The 22512-nt window shown below is 43.1% G+C and overlaps 5 protein-coding genes across 8 annotated transcripts; 3 read left to right on the top strand and 2 right to left on the bottom strand.

The window, feature by feature from the left end:
• Positions 1–447: 447 nt before the first annotated feature.
• Positions 448–2051, bottom strand: LOC147642620 (glutathione S-transferase D2). Its single transcript, XM_086840131.1, has one exon. The coding sequence runs from the start codon at positions 1189–1191 to the stop codon at positions 544–546; it is 648 nt and encodes a 215-aa protein (XP_086696257.1). The 5' UTR covers positions 1192–2051; the 3' UTR covers positions 448–543.
• A 2084-nt stretch (positions 2052–4135) lies between these two features.
• On the top strand, positions 4136–5560 carry LOC110191017 (glutathione S-transferase 1-1). The gene is made up of 2 exons (XM_020961734.2): positions 4136–4183; positions 4764–5560. The coding sequence occupies exon 2, from the start codon at positions 4768–4770 to the stop codon at positions 5395–5397; it is 630 nt and encodes a 209-aa protein (XP_020817393.1). The 5' UTR covers positions 4136–4183; positions 4764–4767; the 3' UTR covers positions 5398–5560.
• A 190-nt stretch (positions 5561–5750) lies between these two features.
• On the top strand, positions 5751–7460 carry GstD9 (Glutathione S transferase D9). Of its 4 annotated transcripts, none has more exons than XR_015273278.1 (2): positions 5751–5845; positions 6581–6639. XR_015273278.1 is itself a non-coding variant. In XM_020958420.2 (2 exons), the coding sequence occupies exon 2, from the start codon at positions 6716–6718 to the stop codon at positions 7370–7372; it is 657 nt and encodes a 218-aa protein (XP_020814079.2). In that variant the 5' UTR covers positions 5773–5845; positions 6710–6715; the 3' UTR covers positions 7373–7460. The 4 variants fall into 4 exon arrangements, 2 of the variants coding, with proteins under 2 accessions (XP_020814079.2, XP_020814072.2); XM_020958420.2 differs by lacking the exon at positions 6581–6639 and adding an exon at positions 6710–7460 and having other exon boundaries at positions 5773–5845; XR_015273277.1 differs by having other exon boundaries at positions 5799–5871.
• Positions 7461–7688: 228 nt separating this feature from the next.
• On the top strand, positions 7689–9174 carry GstD10 (Glutathione S transferase D10). Its single transcript, XM_020959772.2, has 2 exons — positions 7689–8011; positions 8436–9174. Exon 2 carries the CDS (start codon positions 8460–8462, stop codon positions 9090–9092), a length of 633 nt encoding a protein of 210 aa, XP_020815431.2. The 5' UTR covers positions 7689–8011; positions 8436–8459; the 3' UTR covers positions 9093–9174.
• A 6-nt stretch (positions 9175–9180) lies between these two features.
• Positions 9181–22233, bottom strand: Cad89D (cadherin 89D). The gene is given in 13 exon segments (XM_086839914.1): positions 9181–9516; positions 9601–9810; positions 10020–10199; positions 10271–10579; positions 11175–11411; positions 11518–11586; positions 11787–13663; positions 13665–14907; positions 15264–15430; positions 15486–16446; positions 16500–17209; positions 17267–17586; positions 22107–22233. Coding segments are annotated over 13 exon segments (6717 nt in total). The 3' UTR covers positions 9181–9209.
• Between the last annotated feature and the right edge of the window lie 279 nt (positions 22234–22512).

The following is a 22512-nucleotide window of genomic DNA, read 5'->3' as shown; positions in this document are numbered from 1 at the left end:
TCTGCGTCGTCAAGTAAGTGTATTAAATTCATTTTCGCTTAAGTTTGCTATTTGAGGGGAGAAACAAGCATTCCCTTAAAATGAAAACATCTGTTTGTGGTTAATTGGAAAATGTATATAGAATTATTAGCTTTCAATACCCTAGAAGTACATAAACAAGTGCAGCAAAAGATTATTGAAAAATATTGCTTAAATACGTGCTCAAGCCACGTAATATCTGTGGGTGTAAGATAACCAACAGCGTCTTTTAAGTCTAACAAGTTTTTCAGAACAATATCTAACAAATAATAATGACAGTGTTTTATTACTTAAGTCTTGTGGGGTTTCTTAAATTTATAAATAAAGGTACTGAGTACTTTATAACATTCTTTTTAAAATGATTTAATTTCATATTATTAATGATTTCAATATCCCATTCCATTCCCAAAAATAATAATCTCATTTATGTAGATTTATAAACAAATGCTTAATGTTCTTTTATTATATGAAACAATTAATAAATATAAATACATAACTAAATTATGTATGATTTTTGAGTATCGTTTACTTGGCTGCCGCCTTGCGAGCATCGAAGAAGGCCTTCATCTGCTGGAGACCCTCCCAGTTCTCGTCCCATCCGGGAGTCACCTTCTTGGCATTGGCATACCACCTGACCACGTTCGAGTACTTGCTGAAGTCGAACTCAATGATGTCGAAGGTGGAGACCAGGGCCAGGATGGCAATATCGGCCACAGTGAGGTTGTCACCGGCCACGTAGTCATGTCCCTCCAGGAAGGTGTTTAGGAATCCGAATGCGGTCTCAATCTTCTTGAAGTCCTCATCGCTGCCGGGCTGGCCAGTGCGGAACAGGGGATAGTAGTACTTGGCGAAGGCATCGTTGAGCGTGCCCATGTCGAAGTACAGACGCTGATTGACCACGGCCTGCTTCTTGGGGTCCTTGGGGAAGAGGGAATCGTCCTTGGCGTACTTCTCCACCAAGTAGACAGCGATGGCTCGTGACTCCCAGATGGCGAATCCATTGTCCACCAGAGTAGGAATTGTGTGCTGGGGATTAAGCTTCACAAACTCGGGCTTCAGCTGCTCTCCCTCCATGGTGTTCAGGAGCTTCTTGTTCAGCTCCACGCCAACGGCCTTGGCCACCATCTGGACAGTGCGGCATCCGCTGCTACCGGGCATATAGTAAAAATCCATGTCTGAATGTGTTGTTCGCTGAAAACGAGAACGAAGACTGTCTAATGCCGGGAATGGAGGTTACTTTTATAGCCAGTTTGCCTGTGAAATTATCTCTCCCCATTTGTTTATTTGTGCTTTGCCCAGGTTTGTTTCTTGCCTGTCATGGTTAGAATAAACTTTTCCATATTTTGGGTACCCATTATATTGGGCTTGTGGCCACGTACCGTGACTCACGTAGTACTAATTATTATTTGCTGGAGTGGTGGGGGTCACAGATAATCTTTGAAGCACTTGTACTAAGTGTTAGATTATTTTATGATAGTAACTAAGCTAGGCATGTACTGATCTCTGATGATGAGCTATAATGAGTCATAAAATATGAGAATAATATGGGGCAGAAAGATATTGTAAAGGTGGATTTATAAAAGTAACCCTAGACCTATTCTTAAAGTGACCTCTTAACACTGAGTGCACAGGAGGCTAAGGAGATCTATTTCATCAAGACCAGGTAATTTTTAATCATTTATATGCGTATGTACATATGTATATTATTTAAATATTTAGGTGCTATAAATGAATCGAAAAGCCACGTCGCTTTGCCTTATCGGCAATTTTAATTGAAATGATAATGATATTGCTGGAGGTGCGCCAACATTCAAGTTCATGCCAATAGGTAACAGTTTTATTTCAAAACATTTAAATCACTGATTTTATTTACTGAAAATAATACCGTTTTCTGTATAGAGAGGAGCTCTAAATAAAGCGTAAAGAAGAGGTATAAAAACGCTTTTACTTTTCTATTCGTTTATACAAACAGTTATCGCTGCCTTTTCTCAAGTCGAGATCAGTGAAAGACTCAAACAGATTCAAGCGCGGCTGTACACAAAATATAAATTTGCCGGCAAGCGGAATCAAGCAAATATATACATATATGCAAGTGTATATATATCGAGTATAAATATATTATTATGTTTGTTGCATACCGGCAGACTCTCTCGGCTGATACGTATACCCAGAGATCTCTTGACTTCTCTTCGCTCGATCGCTACTCTTAGCTGGGGACTCTTTGAATAGTTTGGGTTTTTTACTTCTTCGTTTGTTTGATTGTGAATCATAGCTGGCCAATGCAGTCTAACTGGTTCTCTTGATCCAAACAATAAACATTGTGTGGTGACCTTTCTCTACATTTTACGCCAGATTTTGGTCCGGCTTTTTCGGTGAATTAAGCCAACCAGTTATTGGCGAACTTCTTCCTTCACTCACGATCATCGTGTTTCCCATGAATCAGTGGCATTATGTTCAAATGAGTAATTTCCAAGGGGTCTCTGGGGATTTCATATTCGAAGCAGATTGTTCTGGATGTTAAGAGAGCAGAATGTTTGACGTGTCCCTCTTTTCTACTTGTTATTGAAATTTTTGCACGCTCATGCTGATAGTTGGTATTGTCAATTGTGAAACTGATAAATAGAGCTGTTTTTTTTTGGCGATATAGCCACCCCCAGCGAATAATCGTCAGAATGTTCCAGAGGTGTCTTGCCACCAGTTATCATCGAGTTCTATGGAAGGAATGGCTAACTCGGCTTTATTTACCTTCTCATTTAATGTGGCTTAAAGCTGGCCAAGGTCGTCGAATTACAAACATTATTCTGTGGGTAGAAAATCCAATCGATTGACTGATTGTTGTGGCCATCAAGATAATTACATCAAAAATGTACACCTGTAATTTGGTATTTGCATGTCCCTTGGATATAGAAACTACATAGAAACTACTAAGGAACGGGAGTAGTTGGGTTTTGCCCATATTTTATCACAGCCTGAGTCATAATTTAATCGACTTTTTGGCAAGCCTGTGGTATTATTTATGTGGCCATATTAGTTGGTGGCGAGTTTAGTATGAGTCTTGTATATTTCTCTTCGAAATCGCACCCAACTGTTGCCGTTTTGTTGTTTGTCTGATATGAATGTTTGCCGGCCGGCTTCGCCTGCTCCTATCTTGTTTGCTTTATTTTTTCTTGTTTTTTATGATTTCTGTGTTTTTCTGTTATTATTATTATTATTTTTAAGCTTCGATAAAAGAGTTTATTTTTAAGCGCAATTGCTGTGAGCACAGATGTTCATTAAGTATGCAGGAATGTGTATACACAGCAAAAGATTAAGATGCTTCTAAAGCTTTTTTATTAGAAATCTATTAAACAAATATTTACGAACAAATGGGAAAGACTTTAAGACTTTATGTATGAAATGTAATAAATTTACAAAGCTAATCATAAATATTTTTTTGAAACTTATCACAATTCTAGCGGTACTTAGCAAGTAATCTAGATAAGAAATAAACCACTTGAGAGCAATAAATTATAAGAAACTATAGGAAAATTATTATTATATCTTTTAAATAGTGTTAACATTTAAATTCCTTAATTTTTTAGGTACATATGTATGTATATGTATGTACATACATATATGCAAATGAAGTATTATAGAGGGAATAAAAAAAATATAAAAAGAGCACAGGAGCACTCTAAAGAGAGCAACCAGCAACCGTTCCACTGGAGGATCATTAGAAAGTTGCAGCTTTCTTTTGGGGTAATACTAGGGGGAGTTGGGGGGATGAGGAATGTACCTGTGCAAGTGCCACTAAATCACATATACTTGCACACGGCTCTATGTATTAATCACACTGCTAACGTCACATTTTTGTGTGCTATTAGATTGGGTGTGTGTGTGTGGGGAATAAAGCAAAAACAAAAAGCAAAAAACAAAAAGCAACTATGTAGACACGAAAAAAACAACTGGCAGTGGGGCTGTCTCTCTTTATGGTGATTCCCCTCCCTTAAGAGCCCCCCTCCCATGCCATTGGGGCAGCAAACAACTCTTGTTTGCCGGCTGCGGCATTATGGCGACGCCAGTCGATTCGCTATAAAAGCCCAACCGCTCTCCTGATTTCGTTCAGAGCTACTTCTCCTTAGGTACAGTGTGCATCGTGATATTTCCAACTAAAAAACAAAAAAATGTAAGTTTCCCATCTTGTACCATAACTGTGTGTGTGTCTTGGCATAGCCAAAAAATAAAAGCTAGAAACAATGTGTGAAAGAAATAAGCATGGAAAAGTACCAAAATTAGCAACTAATACTTGAAAGAATAACAGATATTGCGCGCTGCTGTCTTTTTGTGTTTTTATGACATCACTCCCTGGGAGTCTAAGTGTCTGGCCAAGTGAATTTCTATAATGACCTGGCAATTAAGGTCGGGCCTTTTGTCTAAGCTTGAAATTATAGAGCGCGTCTAATTACGGTACATATCGTATATCTCTTCTGATCTAACCTGTGTGATTTTTAAATGTACCTAAAACAACATGGTGAAGAAAGAAACTTAAATTCACATACTAACGACATTTGATGAGGCATTTAAAAATAATTACAACATTTGTTAAAAGTATTTAAGCAACTATTATGATTAATTTTAAACAGATATAATATTTGTGGAATATTTAAATACATTTTTATTTCATTATAGTTCAAGTTTAAACAGGTTTTATTTCTAGAAAATATTGAATTTTTAATTAATAACATTTTTCTTTAATTTTTTGTTAGTAAAATGGCTGACTTCTATTACCTGCCCGGCTCCGCCCCCTGCCGCTCCGTCATCATGACCGCCAAGGCTGTCGGCGTTGAGCTGAACAAGAAGCTGCTCAACCTGCAGGCAGGCGAGCACCTGAAGCCCGAGTTCCTGAAGATCAACCCGCAGCACACCATCCCCACTCTGGTGGACAATGGCTTTGCGCTGTGGGAGTCGCGCGCCATCCAGGTGTACCTGGTGGAGAAGTACGGCAAGACCGACTCTCTGTACCCCAAGTGCCCCAAGAAGCGTGCCGTGATCAACCAGCGTCTGTACTTCGATATGGGTACTCTGTACCAGAGCTTTGCCAACTACTACTATCCCCAGGTCTTTGCCAAGGCACCCGCCGATCCTGAGGCATTCAAGAAGATGGAGGCTGCCTTCGACTTCCTCAACACCTTCCTGGAGGGACAGGAGTACGCTGCCGGCGACTCTCTGACCGTGGCAGACATTGCCCTGGTGGCCTCCGTGTCCACCTTCGAGGTGGCTGGTTTCGATATCACCAAGTACGCCAACGTCAACAAGTGGTACGAGAACGCCAAGAAGGTGACTCCTGGATGGGAGGAGAACTGGGCCGGTTGCCTGGAGTTCAAGAAGTACTTTGAATAAGCCTGATATTCAAGTTTATACATCCCCTAGCCCCCAAAAAACATTTGATGTAATATTTATTCACGTTCACAAAACATAAACTATACAAAAGAATTCCAAATTCACGTGTCTCGGTGCACAATAAATGAGTGTTCGCTTTTTTGAATGCAAAAAATGCAACAAATGCAAATTGTTTTAATTTAGATGTGTATACTATATATGTATGATAATATATAGAGTATACAAATGTGTGTGGGTAGGTGTGGTGTGGCAAACAATTGGATAAATTTGTTGCTCTGCCAGCTCGTTTTTCTCTCTTCAAGTGCATAAGGGTGCTTTGGCAAGAGTATTATAATGAATCTCTTGAATTTATTCTCTTTTTCGCGAAAAGCCATATAAACTCGGTGGCTTGGCAGATTTTCGTCAGTGTGATTTTAGGGAGATAGCCGGAAACTATCAATAAAGCTGTGTAAGAAAACAGAACCAGAAAAAAAGGTGGAAAGTACCCAGAGTTATAAATACAAAATAGAGGGATTAGCGGAATTTTGCTTTGGTTTATCACAGAGAAATACTATTCAAATAATGAACAAAAAAAGAATGAGGGAACACAAAAATGATTATAATTTTATTCTCATGTTTTCTTGATTAATTCTCTTGAAGAGCTGGTATATGTGTTCAGGAGTGCTTAAGAAGAAATATTTAGAAGTGAACCCAGCATTTATTTATATGTCTATTTTATTATAGATTTCATTAAAATATAGTATTTTTACTTCTACTTAAAATCAAAACAAGTAAAAGAAAATAAAGAACTGCCTTCTAACTTGTTTAAAAGTAAATAAAGAAAATACAATGTTTGTAATCTTAAAACACCTGATAGTAACGAAGTAAACGTGTAGTAAACAATGCCAAATAATTTTTGTTATCAACGACGTGGGACTGATAACAAGCTAGAAGTTTAATTAAAAGAGCCTTGGTTAGCAACAAACAACTTTAGTTAATGTATATTTATTGCTATTTCTTCATATATTTTACAACTTGATATCTATGTATATTAATAGGTAGGCTTGCCAATCTCTCTACATTACGAAATCCAAATATTGTTTATCAAAGTCTCCATATCCCATAAATATTTACTATGCCAGACAAGCAGGCTTTGTTTAAGGTTTCAAATATAAAGAAATATTAACTCACTTCCCTTTTACAGTTCCTGAAAGAACCTGGGAATATTTTAAAGCCTTTTGAAAACAAATTACACTCAAGAAACACAATATACTGAGCGGTAATTTAAACAAAGCTCTAAAATTAGTAAAATATTACTTCCTTTTCGATTTAGAGAATCATGTTGGACTTTTACTACATGCTCTACTCGGCTCCTTGCCGTTCAATCCTGATGACTGCCCGGGCCTTGGGTTTAGAGTTGAACAAGAAGAAGGTGGATCTAGATGCCGGTGATCACCTGAAGCCAGAGTTCGTGAAACTCAATCCTCAGCACACCATTCCCACATTGGTAGATGGTGACTTTGCCCTTTGGGAGTCGAGGGCCATTCTGCTCTATCTGGCGGAGAAGTACGACAAGGATGGATTGGTCTATCCCAAGGATCCCCAGGAGAGGGCCGTGGTTAATCAACGCCTGTTCTTCGATCTGGGAACGCTGTACCAAAGCTATGTCTACTACTATTATCCCCAATTGTTCGAGGACGTTAAGAAGCCGGCCGATCCTGATAACCTGAAGAAGATTGACGCAGCCTTTGCCATGTTCGACACCTTTCTGGAGGGTCAGCAGTATGCCGCTCTGGGCAAATTGACCCTGGCCGACTTTGCCCTGCTGGCCACCGTATCCACCTTTGAGATATCTGAGTATGACTTTAAAAAATATCCGAATGTGGTCAGGTGGTACGATAATGCCAAGAAGATTGTGCCCGGATGGGAGGAGAACTGGGAGGGCTGTGTGTACTACAAGAACCAATATCTGCTTGAACTTTTGAACAAACAATGACTTGCCTTTAATAATTACTCAGCAAAAAATATGTTACACTAATACGAATTTCACCAACTTACTGAATAAAGAGTACCGCAATCTGGAATTGTTTTAAGAGTAATTTAATCGAAGAGTCGTTGACTTCTGGAAAGAGATAAGACTTTGGTGGCTATGCTCTTGTGAAATTCGTTGAGGTACGACACCGGCAACGGCACTCCAAACATTTTTCAAAGCGATAAGATAAGGCTACGTGCTAAAAGAAATAACGTAAGCTGCTGAGATTTTCATTCTGATAAGAAACAATCAACAACAGAGGTAATTTCTAGCAACACCTGAACTAGGTTTGGCCTTACGTAAATTGTGCCTACGTATAATAATTAGTTTTCGTAAAACCAGCCACATTTTTCACTCCATTTTGATTAGGTTTTTACTCTTATACTCGAGCTCCTCCTCTCTTACGGCCAGTCATTTGAATCGGACAACCAAAATATTTGTCAATTATCACCTGTACTTAATTGATCCATCAGCCCACGAAATAATATTTGTTGTTATCTTTCTGTTGCTTGGCTTGTGTGTATAAAATTCGGCTAAATCGCTGAGCATTATTCAGTTGTTTGTCGAGCTTCGGTGATAGAGGAACCCCCTTGTCTTTGTCTCGTAAGTTCAGCCACCGATAGATTTTATTTTTATTTTTATTTTTATTTTTTTGCTTGCTCATTATGGCGATTATGTCACGTCAAAGTCACTGGGAAAGTGATTAGCTATTCGCGTTTTTTATTCACCTATTGTGACAGCTTTTGATGAATTGGATGACTATTACTGCTGGGTCCTAAGGGAACCATCTCGAAAATAATTTAAATAAACAAATTTGCAATAAATTATTTGATGGAAATATTTCGGGAATATTTTTCGAGTATATTTAAGTCCAAAAAAATCTAAAGAAGTTAATTGCTTTCGAGACAGAGGGTCTCTTGAGATTATTTTACTAAAAACAAACTGAGTGCCAACAAAAGAAAGTGATTAGCTATTTGCTGGTTTATTCATCTGCCTTTTGAACTCAATAAATGACTTTTATTTTCAGAGATTCTAAATTCCCAGAAGCAAAATGGACTTGTACTACAGACCCGGATCTGCGCCCTGTCGCTCTGTTCTGATGACAGCCCAGGCCTTGGGTGTGGAGTTCGACAAGAAGGTCGTGATCAACACCCGTGCCGGAGAGCAACTGAAGCCGGAGTACCTGAAGATTAATCCCCAGCATACGATCCCTACTCTTCATGACAATGGCTTCGCCTTGTGGGAGTCGCGAGCCATTATGGTTTACTTGGTTCAGAAGTATGGCAAGGACGATAAGCTTTACCCGAAGGATGTCCAGAGACAGGCGCTGATTAACCAGCGACTGTACTTTGATATGGGCACTCTTTACAAGAGCTTTGCGGAGTACTATTATCCGCAGATCTTCTTCAAGAAGCCAGCCGATCCGGAGAACTACAAGAAGATCGAGGTGGCCTTTGAGTTCCTAAACACCTTCCTGGAGGGTCAGACGTACGCGGCTGGCGAGGACTACAGCCTGGCTGATATCGCCTTCCTGGCCACCGTTTCCACTTTTGATGTGGCTGCCTTCGATTTCAGGCGCTACTCCAATGTGGCCAAGTGGTACGAGAATGCCAAGAAGCTAACGCCCGGATGGGAGACCAATTGGGCTGGATGCCTAGAGTTCCGCAAATACTTCGACAACTAAATCTTGTAGAATTCTTCGATTTATTGCACTGCGTTCTTGGTTTCTTAAGAATAAACATCTAAGCTAGGCTGACTAAACTAAAGATTGCACTGCGTTTGTAGTTGTAAAAACTAAATACTAAAACAACGAGTTTGATTTGCTAAATTCGAGCGGCCGGCGAAAGGACTGCTCCAGGTTGTGCAGCCTCTGCTCCAGGTCGTTCATGGAGTTGCGGAGGGCATGGCCTCGGGGACGCAGCGATATCTGCGGTGAGTGCTGCATGAGGTCGTCCTTGACCCCGGAGAAGGAGTGCCGCACGCAGGAACGCTTCTCGAAGCGCGTGTTCTGGTAATGCGGATGGTGACTCTGTGGATGCTGTCGATGCTCGCGACAATTGTGAGCCACCAAGGGCTCATCGGTCTTCAGTGAGTCCTCGTAGGTGTCACTATCAGGAAGGAGAGAGTGATTTGGTGGGGTTTCATTGTACATATTTACATATAAATAAATAAATATGAATGTTAGGACTCACCTGCTGTCTGTGTTGGGCGGATGTTGGCGTAACTCCAGGTGAGCCTTGGCATGTCTGGGACACAGTACCTCTGGATTTTTACTACGCTTAGAGCCACTATGCTGAAAGGAGTCCGGCGAGGTCTCGTATAGCTCCCGACTGCTCAGGAACTCCACACCAGAGTCCTGACCCGTCGAGTGCAGCGAAAACAACGACGTCTCGTAATTATTCCTGTGCCATAAGAATAATATTGTTATGAGTTACTGTTACCTAACATAATTTCTAAAATATTTATGAGTTACTGTTACCTAACATAATTTCTAAAATATTTAAAATATACAAGGTATTATTAAGCAACTAAAAACTTGTTACCCAAGTCTATACAGTTAGCAAACCAGTTTAAACACATTTTATAAACTAATTTATTTAGATGTACTCACAAATTGGTCACCGGCTGACAGGCGTTGTACTTGAGTACAAATGGAGTGCCTCCAACGCCCACGGAGCCATCACCGGAGACTCCTCCTGCTCCACCGGCTGCAGCCTTGGCAATGGACTTGGGCAGTGGCACATCGATGTATTCCCGCTGCTGCTGCTGCTGCTGCATCTGGCGCTGTTGCCTGCGGATGATGATCGGTGTTAGGCGAGGATGGTCGTCATTAGGAACACGTTTGACTTGAATGCCACTCACTCGTTCAGGTACTGATGATGCTGCTGTTGCGTGGCCAATGCCTGTTGCTGATGATGATGATGCAACTGCTGCTCCAGCTTCTCGGTGGCCGTAGCCGTGGACTGAGTCTGCGCCGAAGAGCACACAGACTCCGGCATGAAGGCGCTGGTGGGTCGCTGGCTCCCGGTACTGCTGCCCTTGCTGCAACGTTGTGTATGACGCTGTTGCCGCTGGCGGCGTTGCTTCTGACCACGACTGGATCCAATGTCAGCGATGGTATAGGTGAGACCGGCATCCGAGGCAGAGAAATCACGCTGAGACCAAAGGCGGCTGCAGAGGAAGAAACAAGAGTTGGAATTGAGATTAAAATAAGTTTACAGGTCTATATTAATTCATAATAAAAATGATATTGTTTGTATCTATATATATCTGAGATACTTTAGCTAATCTTCACTGTAGTTATTTAGTTAAATGATAGAAATACATCTTATTTTATCGCAGTGTCGGGATCAAACTGAACCTGATGAGCCGAGTGTCGTCTTGAGTGGCATTCCCATTTGGGATGATGTTGCATTTGATGTCACATGATCTTCGTCTAATTGCCTTCATGTTTGTCGCTTCGATTGTTGCTGTTGCTGATGTCTGTGTTTGTTGCTTTTTACCGTTATAATTTAATCGGACAGGAGAGGCCTAAAGCCAGCCGGTTTCCTCGCACAACAGCAACATCAACTTGGCCATTAGCGGCAGCAACAATACCAAGAGCGTCAGCAACATTAGCAGCAACAACAACGATTGACGATTGACTTCAGATTTATTATGTGGCCTTCAGCTTAGGCTAACACTACATCTATGGCTAACATTAAAAAAAAGGCATCTAGAGCTACAGTCTTTCGGTTGCAGTTGTCCCACTCGAATTCAATCATACCGTTTCTGGCGCAGACACAGGTAACAGCAGGCGGCTATCAATGCCCCCAAAGTGACCAGAGCCAGTAGGACCACCGTCACAAATTCTAGTCCACCCATGAAACTAGCTGCGGAGGCGTGCGTGGGTCTCGGCGATTGTCCAAACTCAGCCAGCTCAATGATTCGGGGCATCGGCTTGGAACCGTCCAGTTTCTGCTGTTGCAGCTGCAGTGCATCCAGTTGGAGGCCAGCCAGGGAGCTGCAAGATCAACAGAGCAACCAATTCGAAGAACATTAATTTCCGTGACAGTTCTGGGTCATCGATTTTTGCTTGAAGGGGGGGAACAGGGAAGGCGAAGACTTACTCCTGGAGTTGCTCCATTTCCATAATGGAATTCGTGTGCGGATCGACGGCATAGATATAGGCATTGGTGCTGCAAAAAGTGTAGAGCAAAAAATGGAACCCGTTTAGAGGAATCTCAACAGAACTGTTTTGGAACTGGAACTAATGGTCAATTAGTGCAGGAATTGTGGTTGAACTTTAATGTTGATTTAGTTTCTTTTGACACCTTGAATCCAATTATAAGAAGTCTATCCTAGATCTATCTTTAAAATCATAATATTTATGACTTACGCAGCCTCTAGTCCTCCGGAATATGGTTCCAGTAGTCTCACTCGCACATCCTTTCCAATGGCATCACTTAGCGCCTCCATCAGGCCATCAATGCGGCGTTCCACATCCACTGGCACTCCGGCCACCACCAGGCGCACCTGCTTGGCCTCATCGATGATGTACACGAAAACGTTGACAATGCCACTGCGTCCATCATCGGAGCCGCTGCGATCCGTGGCCTTCACATCGAAGCCGTAGATGGGTTCATCGCGGGGCAGATCGCCCAAGAGGCGAATATTACCCGACACTTCATCGATGCCAAATAGCCGAGTGGGTTCATTGAGCAAACGATATCGGATCTCGGCATTGAGACCCTCATCCAAATCGGTGGCCACCACTCGGGTCACGGGGTAGCCAAAGCTGGCACTCTGTGGCAGAACAGCCACAATTGGCTGTCCATTTCCCCGAAACTTGGGTGCATTATCGTTTTCATCTGAAATGTGGACCAAGATGCGACACTCATTGGGCGAAAGACCCTCGATCCGCTCATCCACCACTGGATAGGAGACCCGGGCAAAGTTCCTCGCCTCTCGGCTTAAACGATCTGCTCGAATCCGTAGTTGATAGCGGGCTATGTGCTCCCTGTCGAAGGGTTTCAAGGCATACAAAAGCATATTCTTGGCATCGTACTCGAAGGGCGGATGGGCATCCGTTTCATCCAGACCCTCCTCCAGCCACAGGGACCAGCGATAGTTCTCGGGATTAAGGCCAGCACTCAGATTGAGTCGCATCACCTCAATGGGGGCTTCGTTGTTCTCCACGAGCTTGACCTCATAGTAGGCATGCTGAAAGATGGTCACATTGACCGGAGGCTCGGGTTTCGGAGTTGGCTTGGGTGGATCTGTGACTGCCTGACCCTGCAGGTTCACGATCACCACAGCTGTGGCCGATAAAGCGGGACTACCCACATCCGAGGCTATAACCGAGACATTTAAATGCTCATAATCATTGTAGCCATTGATTCGAGACACCGTGGAGATGGTACCATCTCTCGAGTCGATCTGGAACAGGGGAGCCTGCATTTCCTGATGCCGAATGGAGTACAGGACCAAGCCATTGCCATTGCCCACATTATCCTTGTCTATGGCTGTGAGTTGTCTCACAAAGGTGCCCGGTTGGGTGCCCCTGTCCAAATATGCCTTGTACACCGGCAACATCATTGTTCGATCCGCCACATTGGGTATATATTTCACGGCCTTGGTCTGATCGTCGTAGCCAATGAACTCTGGACGATTGTCGTTAATGTCCAGAACATTTACCTCCACGTCCACACTGCTGGACATCCGCTGCATCACCGGAGCATTATCCGTGGCTATCACCTGGAAGTTAAACTTATCCTTCAACTCTCTGTCCAGCTGCCCGGTGATTTTCAGCACACCGGAAGCGGGCTTTATGCTAAATGGCAGCTGCAGGTCACTGAGCGTATACGTGATATTGGCATTCTCACCAAAGTCCATATCAATGGCCATCAGTTGACCCAGGACACTGTCCTTGTACTCCCCCTCTGGGGTATCGAAGCTGTACCAGGATTTCTTAAAGGTCGGCGCGTGATTATTCACATCCATTACGGTGAATCGCAGGCAGGTTGAGTCCTTTAGACCATCAATATCGGTGACTGTCAGGTTCAGCCATATTTCTATATTCGCTGCAAGCGGATAGTTCACAGAGACTTCGCCGGTGAGTTTATCGATGCCAAAGTATCGGACTCCCTGAACACGTAACAGTGGCATTCCCGGTGTTTTCTCCACCTGCTCTCCTCGCACCTCGTAGTGGAGCTGAGCATTCTTGCCAAAGTCTTCGTCGCTGGCACTCAGCTGGAGGAGCTTAGTCCCCACCGGGAGTGTCCTCGTATATAGCAAACAAAGGACACTTTATGGTCGCCGCACGAACCATTCGGCGACGTGACTTGGCTCTGGCCACCACACCCAATGCCACACTTCGCTCTCGATGCTCCGGATGCAGTCTTGGGGATCCGGGAATGTGATATGGTGGCGGTGCCAGCATCATGGCAGCTGTGGCCTGCGGAGCTGCCAATCCACTTGAGCTCTCCACAAAATAGATCTCCATATCGGTGGTATACTCGCGAATCTCCAAACGAGAGTCCTTGAACACGGAGATGCGTTCAAACATCGGTGGATTGTCGTTGACATCTGCCACTAGGATAGTGAGATGAGCATATCCTGAGAGGCCACCACTGTCAGCGGCTATGATCTTTAGATTGTACAACTGCTGCTTCTCCCGATCCAGGCCCCGCTTGCCGGTGTAGGAAATCCGGAAATAGGGTCCCGAACTCAACTTAAAGTTCGTCTGCATGAAGGTGGTGTGTAGCTCCTGGTACTTGAACTCATCATTCCACTGATCCGTGAGATTGAAGATATTAAAGGCTCCCGTGGTGGATGCCATTTTGTGATGGCTCACATTGCCTGCCAGAGCTGAGCTGCTATTCACATACTCGATGGTGAATTCCTCACTGTAGTCACCTTGCAGTTGCACTCTAAACTCCGCATTGACACCCTCATCGGCATCCTGTATAAGGATCGCATGGTTCATGGATAGTTCCGTGCCCACGGCGCAATTCTCGTTGATTAGGCCCACATAGGTGAGAGCATTAAACTTGGGAGCATTATCGTTGACATCATCCACCTTGATGTTCACCTGGTAGATTCCAGCTCCACTCACGAGACCCGTGCTGTATTCCACAATCACTGTTAGCTCATAGTTTGCCTGCTGCTCTCGGTCGAGACCAATCAGAGTGAGCAGAGTTCCATCCTCGGTGATGGAGATCTTGTTGACCACCTCCTGCTGATTGGCAATGATGTAGCGCAGCTTCAGGTTTGTGTCCCCAGCCAGGCGTCTGGGAAGCCTCCTCTTCGACTTGGAGCTGCGACTCCGGTTCCGACTGCGGAATCTGCTGCCCATGGTGAGATTTCTTGAGGTTGTGCCCTCAGAGGCTGGCATTTCCCGGAAGCTGCCCAGTTCATTGTTCACCAAATTTAGACCGTTTTTGTACAGCAATTGGCCAATGATGCCGCCAACTACATTCTCCTCTACATGGAAATTGATCACATTCATGTTGATCTCCCTGGAAAAAAAATAATAATTAATGATTGGGATTATTAAATTGATTGAATAAAGTTGTCATTTTACAAACTATTTATAGCTTTTTTGATTCCCCTTCAACTTTCTTCTGGAATTAATTGCTTTGAAATGCAGTTTTCATGTAAATAGGGAAATTAATGTCATTCTCTTAATCTTTGAAAATTGTCATATGCTTGCGTAGTGCCATTAAAATATTTTTTAAATAAATACCCAAGCAGTAACTATTTTCGTGTTTCTTAATTATACTTTGCCACTTTTACCCCAAACACCCATTAAGCTTTCTAAAGCAATTAATCCAGTTTGGCCAATAGGTTTCGGGCAGGTGAAAATGATACTTACTCTATGACAGGTCTTAGTGGCACCTTCTGCTCCGGTTTGTTAACAATCCGGATGGTCAGATTGGTGATGAGCACACCTTCGTCACTGAGTTCAGCCGGGGAGGCAATGGTGGTCAACGGAGATGAGCTTCGCGACATGATCAGCGACTGCGATGAGTTGGCAAAGAGCTGCAAAGAGATTCATAATTTACATAAAGCCCTGATTATGGTTAAGATAACTCACGTAATTGGCCACAGCCTCGAACTGGTAGACCTTCCGCTTGAACTCTGTCAGCTCTCGGATCACAGTGATAATGCCGGATCTCTCTTCGATGGCGAAGGGCACTCCTTCGGAGTAAGTGTGCAGAAGATCGTACATGATTTCGTCCTCACCATCATAGATCAAAGTGGTGCGAACTTGACCCACTGAAGTGCCCAGCGGTGTATTGGCTCCCACCCAGAATTCATAGGGAGCTCCCACAAAGTCAATGGCTTGGTCATCAATGGTGGCAAACACTTCAATGGTAATTACCGCCAGCGAGAATCTTCTCTCCGAGGGATTAGTGGGCTGATCGCTGGCCTCCACAAATACGGCAATGCGTCCTCTTCTCAGGGGTCCGCCAACATAAATTGTTCCATTCTTGTTGTCTAGCCGGAAGGGTATATAACCACTGCCCTTGGGGCGCTGCAACTCATAAAGGAGCTTGCCATTGGGACCCTCATCTGGATCGTTGGCTGCCACCTGTCCAATCACATAACCCGTGGGAGCTGTGATGGGCACCTTGAACTCATACAGATTGCCATGCTCGAACTTTGGGGTATTATCGTTGGTGTCCAGCAGAGTGATCTCCACTTGCACCTTACTGGGACCCGGCACCTTTAAATGCTTGTCATCCAAATAGGAGGGATTCCTTTCCAGTGCCTCCACGTTTAATTGGATGGATCTACGCTGCTCGCGATCTAGCAAGCGATCATCTCGCACAGTAATCCAACCCGTACGGGAATCGATGCGGAAAGCACCCGCTGCATCTTTAGTTTCCACCAAATTGTACAGGAACTCGGAGTTCTCGCCCTGATCACGATCTACGGCATTCACCTGGAGCACACTGAAGCCCGTGGGCAGATTCTCCACAATGGAAATGTTATAGAAATCAGCCTCAAACTCGGGAACATTGTCATTCAGATCCAGAACTTCCACTTCGATGCTGAGGGGGAGTTATGGTCTAATTAATATATAATTAAGTATTTAAGGACTCACCGTGCTAGGGCCTTCTTTAGGGGATTATCCTTTTGGCGCGCCTCCAACTGCAGAACGAATGTGTTGCCCGGCAGACTCTCCTCCTCCAAATCGATTTCCTTCTGCAGATACATCACTCCATTGTGGGGATTGACCCGGAATAGCTGTCTCTCATTGCCGGAGATAATGTCATACACAAGCGAGGCATTCAGCGAGTCCTGATCAAAGGCCATAATGGGAGGGGCAAAGTATAGGGGTATTCTGATGGGAACTCCTGTCATCGGATAGAACTCATTGAGGCGAGTTCGATACACTCCCTCGGTGAACTTGGGCGGCAGGTCATCCACATCCCGTACATTGATAGTGATCGTGGTGTTAGCTTGGTTAGCGGGAGTGCCTCGATCCCAGGCAAAGATGGGCAGCTTAAACTGCCGAATGCCATTGTCAAAGTCCAATTCTCGCTTGAGGATTAACAGCGGTCGATGGGGACTCTTCAAGGCGAAGTAAGGACTGCCATCCGCCGATAGTTGCTCCGGCACCGTGGACATGCTAAAGTGCACCTCGGAATTGGGAGTATTTGGCTTGTCGCGATCAAAGGCCTGGACACCCTCAAAGATAATGCTCTCAATGGAGGTATTCTCATCCACATCCACCACATACGGCACATTGAGAAATTCGGGAGCATTGTCGTTTACATCCTCTATGTATACAGTGATGGACAGGTAGCTACCCTGTGAGTCAGGGAAATGAGAGGTGTGTTACTAAACTAAGTATAAGGATAGCCTTACCTCCTCGATCTTCTCCTGCTTGCCAGCGCAGAGTATCCGAAACTTGAGCAGGTTCCTGGGCACATCTCGATCAACTAGCCTCTCCAGGGATCTGGCCAGCGTGACCACCAACATGGTGGAGTTGTATTCCGTCAGATTAAAGTACTTGTGATCCCCACTGGCATCCGCCCCCTTCAGGGAGGCTGTGGAGCGTGGAAAGGCATGCAGACGGAGTATCTCCTTGCCCACCTGGGCGTCTTCGCGCAGCCGGATGAAGCGCACACCTTCGCTTTCAGCGGCGACGCCATCCATCGTGTGAAACGCACAGCTGCTAGAGTGGCCTGCAAAAGTGGGTCGCCAAAGATTACAGATTACTATATATAGCATATAGCATGTACCCCGTGCAGGAAAGTAAAACTTTGACAAATTGTCGCGTCTGGTTGTTTATTTGGGCATGCAAATTTTCCCGCAAGCTGAGAACCGCTGAAAACGGAAAAGCGTTGCCGTTGCGCCAAACAATTGGAAAATTTTGCAGAAAACCGCCAAGTAAATCCCAAAAGGGGGCAAGTACGTGGTCTTGTAATGACGGGGGCGTGGCAGAACTGGCGCCATTCCGTAGCAAACCGAAAAAAAAATACAAAAAACTTTCTACGTTTGTCGCGTGGCCCATTCGACTGCGATTTTCATGTGCAGTTGCAACACTTTTCCACATGCATTCAACTGTCTGCCTGTCGTGGATTCTCTCCATCTCCATCTCAATCCCCAGCTCTAGCTCCAGCTCCAGCTCCAGCTCCAGCTCTAGCTCTAGCTTCAACTCTAGCCTGGGCTGGCTGCAATCAGCTTTTGCAAATTATTTATATTGCTGCCGCTTGGGTTCCCACCCTCATGACATAATTAAGCATTTTTTGTTTGCCCACGGCTCGAGTTGCTTGTGCCCCAAAAGAGAGACAACCCCGACGAGTGCGTTCCAAGTGACAAGAGGATGCCACACGAAGAGAAAAATCATGGATAGAAAGGGATAAATATTTGTATTTAAATACATAAATTCCATAAAGTACTGCAGTCTCAGTATTCCAATGGTAAGGGTTCCTAAGCTATGACTTTCTTAAATTAAACTATGTAATATTAGTTACGAAAAAAAGATACTTTTTAGATGTATCTTAAGGATTTCAAAGAATCTTAATAGAACTTCCTTTAAATAAATTATTCAGCTATAATTTCAAACTCTTTTTAAGCAATACAACTTTCTAAGTATTTCTTTAAAATACCATGATAGATAACAGACCTTTACCAGTCAAAACAATCAACAAATTTAAGTAACTCTTTTACTTAAAGAATTACCAAGTTTCTATAAATTATACAGTTCAAACATCACCAAAAATCATAGCAAAACCCCACATATTAGTAAAAAAAAACCTCACAAATATTATTTTCTGTGCACTTTGATTGCCATCTGTGACTTGCTGACATTTCTCCGAGCTTCATTTTTCTTTCTTTCTTTTTTTTCGGAAGATCTCCTGCAGCGAGAAATTATCATTGTTGACTGCAGATTCAGATGCAGATGCAGTGAAATCTTGGCCATCGCCAAGCATCTTCTGTGGCAGATGGAGACTTTTGTCTGCGGTGCCCCCTTGTAGGCACTGGCTTAGTTTATTGTTTTATTTGTGGCTTAGTTTTATTCCAATTTCGTTTGCAGTTGCCTTCTTGCTTCTTGTTATTGCCTGCAGTTGTAATTTGAGCTCGCAATTTCTATTATTTACTTGCAGTTTCTGGCTCACTTTGGTGTGAACTGTTTGCGTTGAAGGGTTTCCCCAAAGTGAAGTTGAGAAAAAAAAAACTGGAATTGGTTTATATACAAAAGAAGTTTAACAAGATCAAAAAAATTATGTAGTTTTGGTTTGTAAGAAATTATTGATACATTTTTGCCAAGGCTTTTAAAATTTGAAAGAGTTGATATCAAAATTTCAATGTTATAATCACAACTTTAGCAAATTAATCATAATTTAAAGCCAATATAAAATATTGAATAAGATTTTAAAGAACTTTGTTTAGGAAAAGTTCTTTTAAAGAAATTATTAATATTATCGAATATTAATGTTATTTAGAACTATATATCTATTCTTGTTTAAATAAATTCTATGTCCAAAAGTAGATACTCACAGAGGTTTTAAAAACATCATTTATATAGTATCCATAACCATAAATTAACCATCAAAATTCCACCTCTTTCTTATCCCTTTGATTGTTTTTTTTTCTTTCTTTTTCTTGGATGATTTCAAATGCAAATGTTTCTCAATCACTTTGCTGTGGCCACATTCTAATAATTATGCAGCTCCATTCCGGTTGCACTTAACACTTTCGAGATCGGGTGGCTTTCGTAACGGTTCTTCAACTCATTTCCCACAACATAAATGTCATTCTCCTCATTGTTCTCATAAAACAGATATGTAATTCATATGCACCACTCCACATGCCGCCCGAAGAGCACTTTAGCACCCGATGTCTAGCGGCAATTAACTTTTAACTCATTCATAATTCGCTTTAGTCCGAGCTTAGCCGCCATCATCAACAACATCTAGAACATTAAGCTCAGGTCATTCCAAGTAACACAAACAAATTAAATTTTAATTAGAACATTGCGACACTTTGTTTGGGTGTGGGTCTGGTTCTGGTTTCGAGTCACGAAAAGGGGAGCAGGAGGAGCAGGTTACCGAAATGGGTCAGCCTGGGAAGAGGTGGCAGCGGATGTGGGTCAACTGTCCGTCATTGCATAAACAAATTAACAGGTTGCCTCATTGCAATACTCAATACAAATCGATTTCCTTGCACGTTTTTTTTTTTTGCTTTTGGTCAACCCCTGAGGAAAAGCTGTCGCAGCAGCATTTAAATCTGAAATTTGGGTTATTTAACGGACCAGCGAGCGAACGAGCCAAACAAGTTCCCTGGACAAAACGAAAGACTTAGGCGACAAACGTGATGCAGACTGCGTCCAGCAGGCACTTGATTTACGCGAACCAAACACACATTACCACTGAGACGGGGAGAGATTTAGTATCTCAACGACACTCAAACACAAACACACACGCATTAACTGCCTGATTTATGATCAAATCCCGCCCGGTTACCGCCAGCCAAAAAGGCTATAACGGCTCTCGATCGATCGGTTGTAACTTGCCTTGCACTTGTCCCGTTTTTGCTGCTTGGCCTACTGCCGCAATGGCCAGAACCCAGAAAAGGCTTGCAAGTGCCATTTCTATTGCCAAAAACAATTTCACTAGGGCCAGCCGAAAAGGGGATTAGGATTTTCCGTATCCGTGGTGTTGATATCCCGTGGCGGTTTCTTTCTGTATATCACACGCTCGCATCGCGCTCGCCACCGGAACAACCGACAACGCAAACACCTCGCAAGCAACTGAAGCTATCTTCACCACTGCAGGCCAGGCTTAGCTGATTTGAGCTGCGATGAGACTAGTTTTTCACACAACAAGAAAACAAGAAAAGCCACGACAAGTGGCTTAGAAAGAAAAGCGGCAGGTGGAGTTGGCTACATGGACGTATCCTTGGCTTTAAAGACCCGCTGCTCTGCTCAGATTGCCAGAAAAGCGCAACAGTTACACAGAGCGAAAACTAAGAGTGGTTGCAGAAGGAGACTTGGGAAAAGCAACAGAAATATGTACCAATGTTTTATAATTAAAGCTTGTACAGTATGTTTTTACGTTCTATATTTGCTTAATGTTATAAACTGAAGCTAAAGGCAGCCATTGTAACTTAGAATTTAGTCTAGACTAGTAACATCGATTGTTACCTTACCATTTTATCTGACATGAAACATATTAAATACTCTATTGATTACTCCATTTATCCCCTTTTAGACTACCATTTTTGCTTCAAGTGTACCCATTTCTCTAGTGCGTTGCGTGCTGGCAAAAAAGACAAAAGCCAAACCCAATGGATGAATGAAAGGCAGCCAGAAAGCGAGAAACAAGGAAGGAAGGTCCAATAGCTCTACCTGAGCAAAAGCAACTCGTAAAAGTATAAACAACAAAACTTATTAACATAAGCATAAACATGCAGTTCGCTTGGAGGCCCCCAAAGCCCTAGGCTCTTTCCACAGCGTTGATGCCCCGCTGATGGCGTTGTTGTTGATGCCGCAATGGAAAGCCGAGTGTCAGACAGCAAGTCAGAAATCAAAATCACAAAACAAAAACATATATAACTCGGACAGGGCCGGATGATGACAATGAAGCGATAATCCAGTGAAGCCAATGAATCGAATGGCAACCATTCCGCGTTGCAGTTGCAATAAAGGCGTCTTAACGGTTCGCAGAGATGCGGCCACAGAACCCGGCTAACAAAACAAAAAAAAAAAATAAGGTATAAAGTCTCAAAAAGGCAGTGGAAAAAAATGCTAACAAGATTGCGAAGAAAGAGCGAAGAAAGGCAAAAGCCAGAGCAACGTTTGCATTATGCGGCTTAATAGCTTTACATAACACCAGAGTGTAGTCCAAGACGAAGCTGAGACGGCCGACTACCACTGACCGACAGATGCCCAGCACAACCTACGCAAATTTTACACTGAAAAAAACAAACAACATTTTATTAAAAATTAAAAAACCTTGAGTTATGATATAGTAAAAGAAGGGTTTGAATTATTGAATGCTCATTTGTTAATGATACTTAAAAAGAGCGCAAATTGTAATGTCAGGAAATAAAACAGCTTTAGATAGCTGAGCCTAGACTCAACACAGTTTCCTTGTATAAACATTAATTCAATTTTTGTTAATTTTTTATTTGTTTATTACTGTTTTATTTGTTAACCAATTTGTTTCCGTGCTTGCTAACGTCAAAAGACGAACCGAACCGAACTGGAGACCGATCGAGTCAGCGGCTTGGAAAATTGGCGCGTGCGAATGGTGGTGCTTCTGGTGGTGCTTCTGGTGGTGCTTCTGGTGGTCACTTGTGGTTAGCCACTCATAGCTACTCCTCATCGCTGGAAGAATCAATGCTAATCAGCGAGGGCTGATCGAGAAGAAGTCGGCCAGTGAAAGCAGGAAGACAATGAAGGCAACTCAATATGCTAATCCATCGCCTCACCTGCCGGCGCTCACCTATCAAATTACACATCAGTCATTGGTTTTTGAAGTGAGGCAATCGGTGTATGCATCGCTGGGCTGTCGGAGGGATTTCGAAAAGTATTCAATTAATTGTTAAATTTGCCTATGCCACTTTCCTCATATTGCAAATATCATCTTGAGGTAACTCTGCAA

Source organism: Drosophila serrata, unplaced genomic scaffold (assembly GCF_035046125.1).
Source record: "Drosophila serrata isolate PLE 108 unplaced genomic scaffold, ASM3504612v1 contig_382, whole genome shotgun sequence".
Taxonomy (NCBI): Eukaryota; Metazoa; Arthropoda; class Insecta; order Diptera; family Drosophilidae; genus Drosophila; species Drosophila serrata.
The sequence above is the reverse complement of the archived record's forward strand: the minus strand, read 5'-3'. Positions and strand labels throughout refer to the sequence as shown.

Excerpts from the sequence above, each read along its gene's own strand:
- LOC147642620 (XM_086840131.1), bottom strand. The coding sequence starts at position 1,191 with ATGGATTTTTACTATATGCCCGGTAGCAGCGGATGCCGCACTGTCCAG.
- LOC110191017 (XM_020961734.2), top strand. The coding sequence starts at position 4,768 with ATGGCTGACTTCTATTACCTGCCCGGCTCCGCCCCCTGCCGCTCCGTC.
- GstD9 (XM_020958420.2), top strand. The coding sequence starts at position 6,716 with ATGTTGGACTTTTACTACATGCTCTACTCGGCTCCTTGCCGTTCAATC.
- GstD10 (XM_020959772.2), top strand. The coding sequence starts at position 8,460 with ATGGACTTGTACTACAGACCCGGATCTGCGCCCTGTCGCTCTGTTCTG.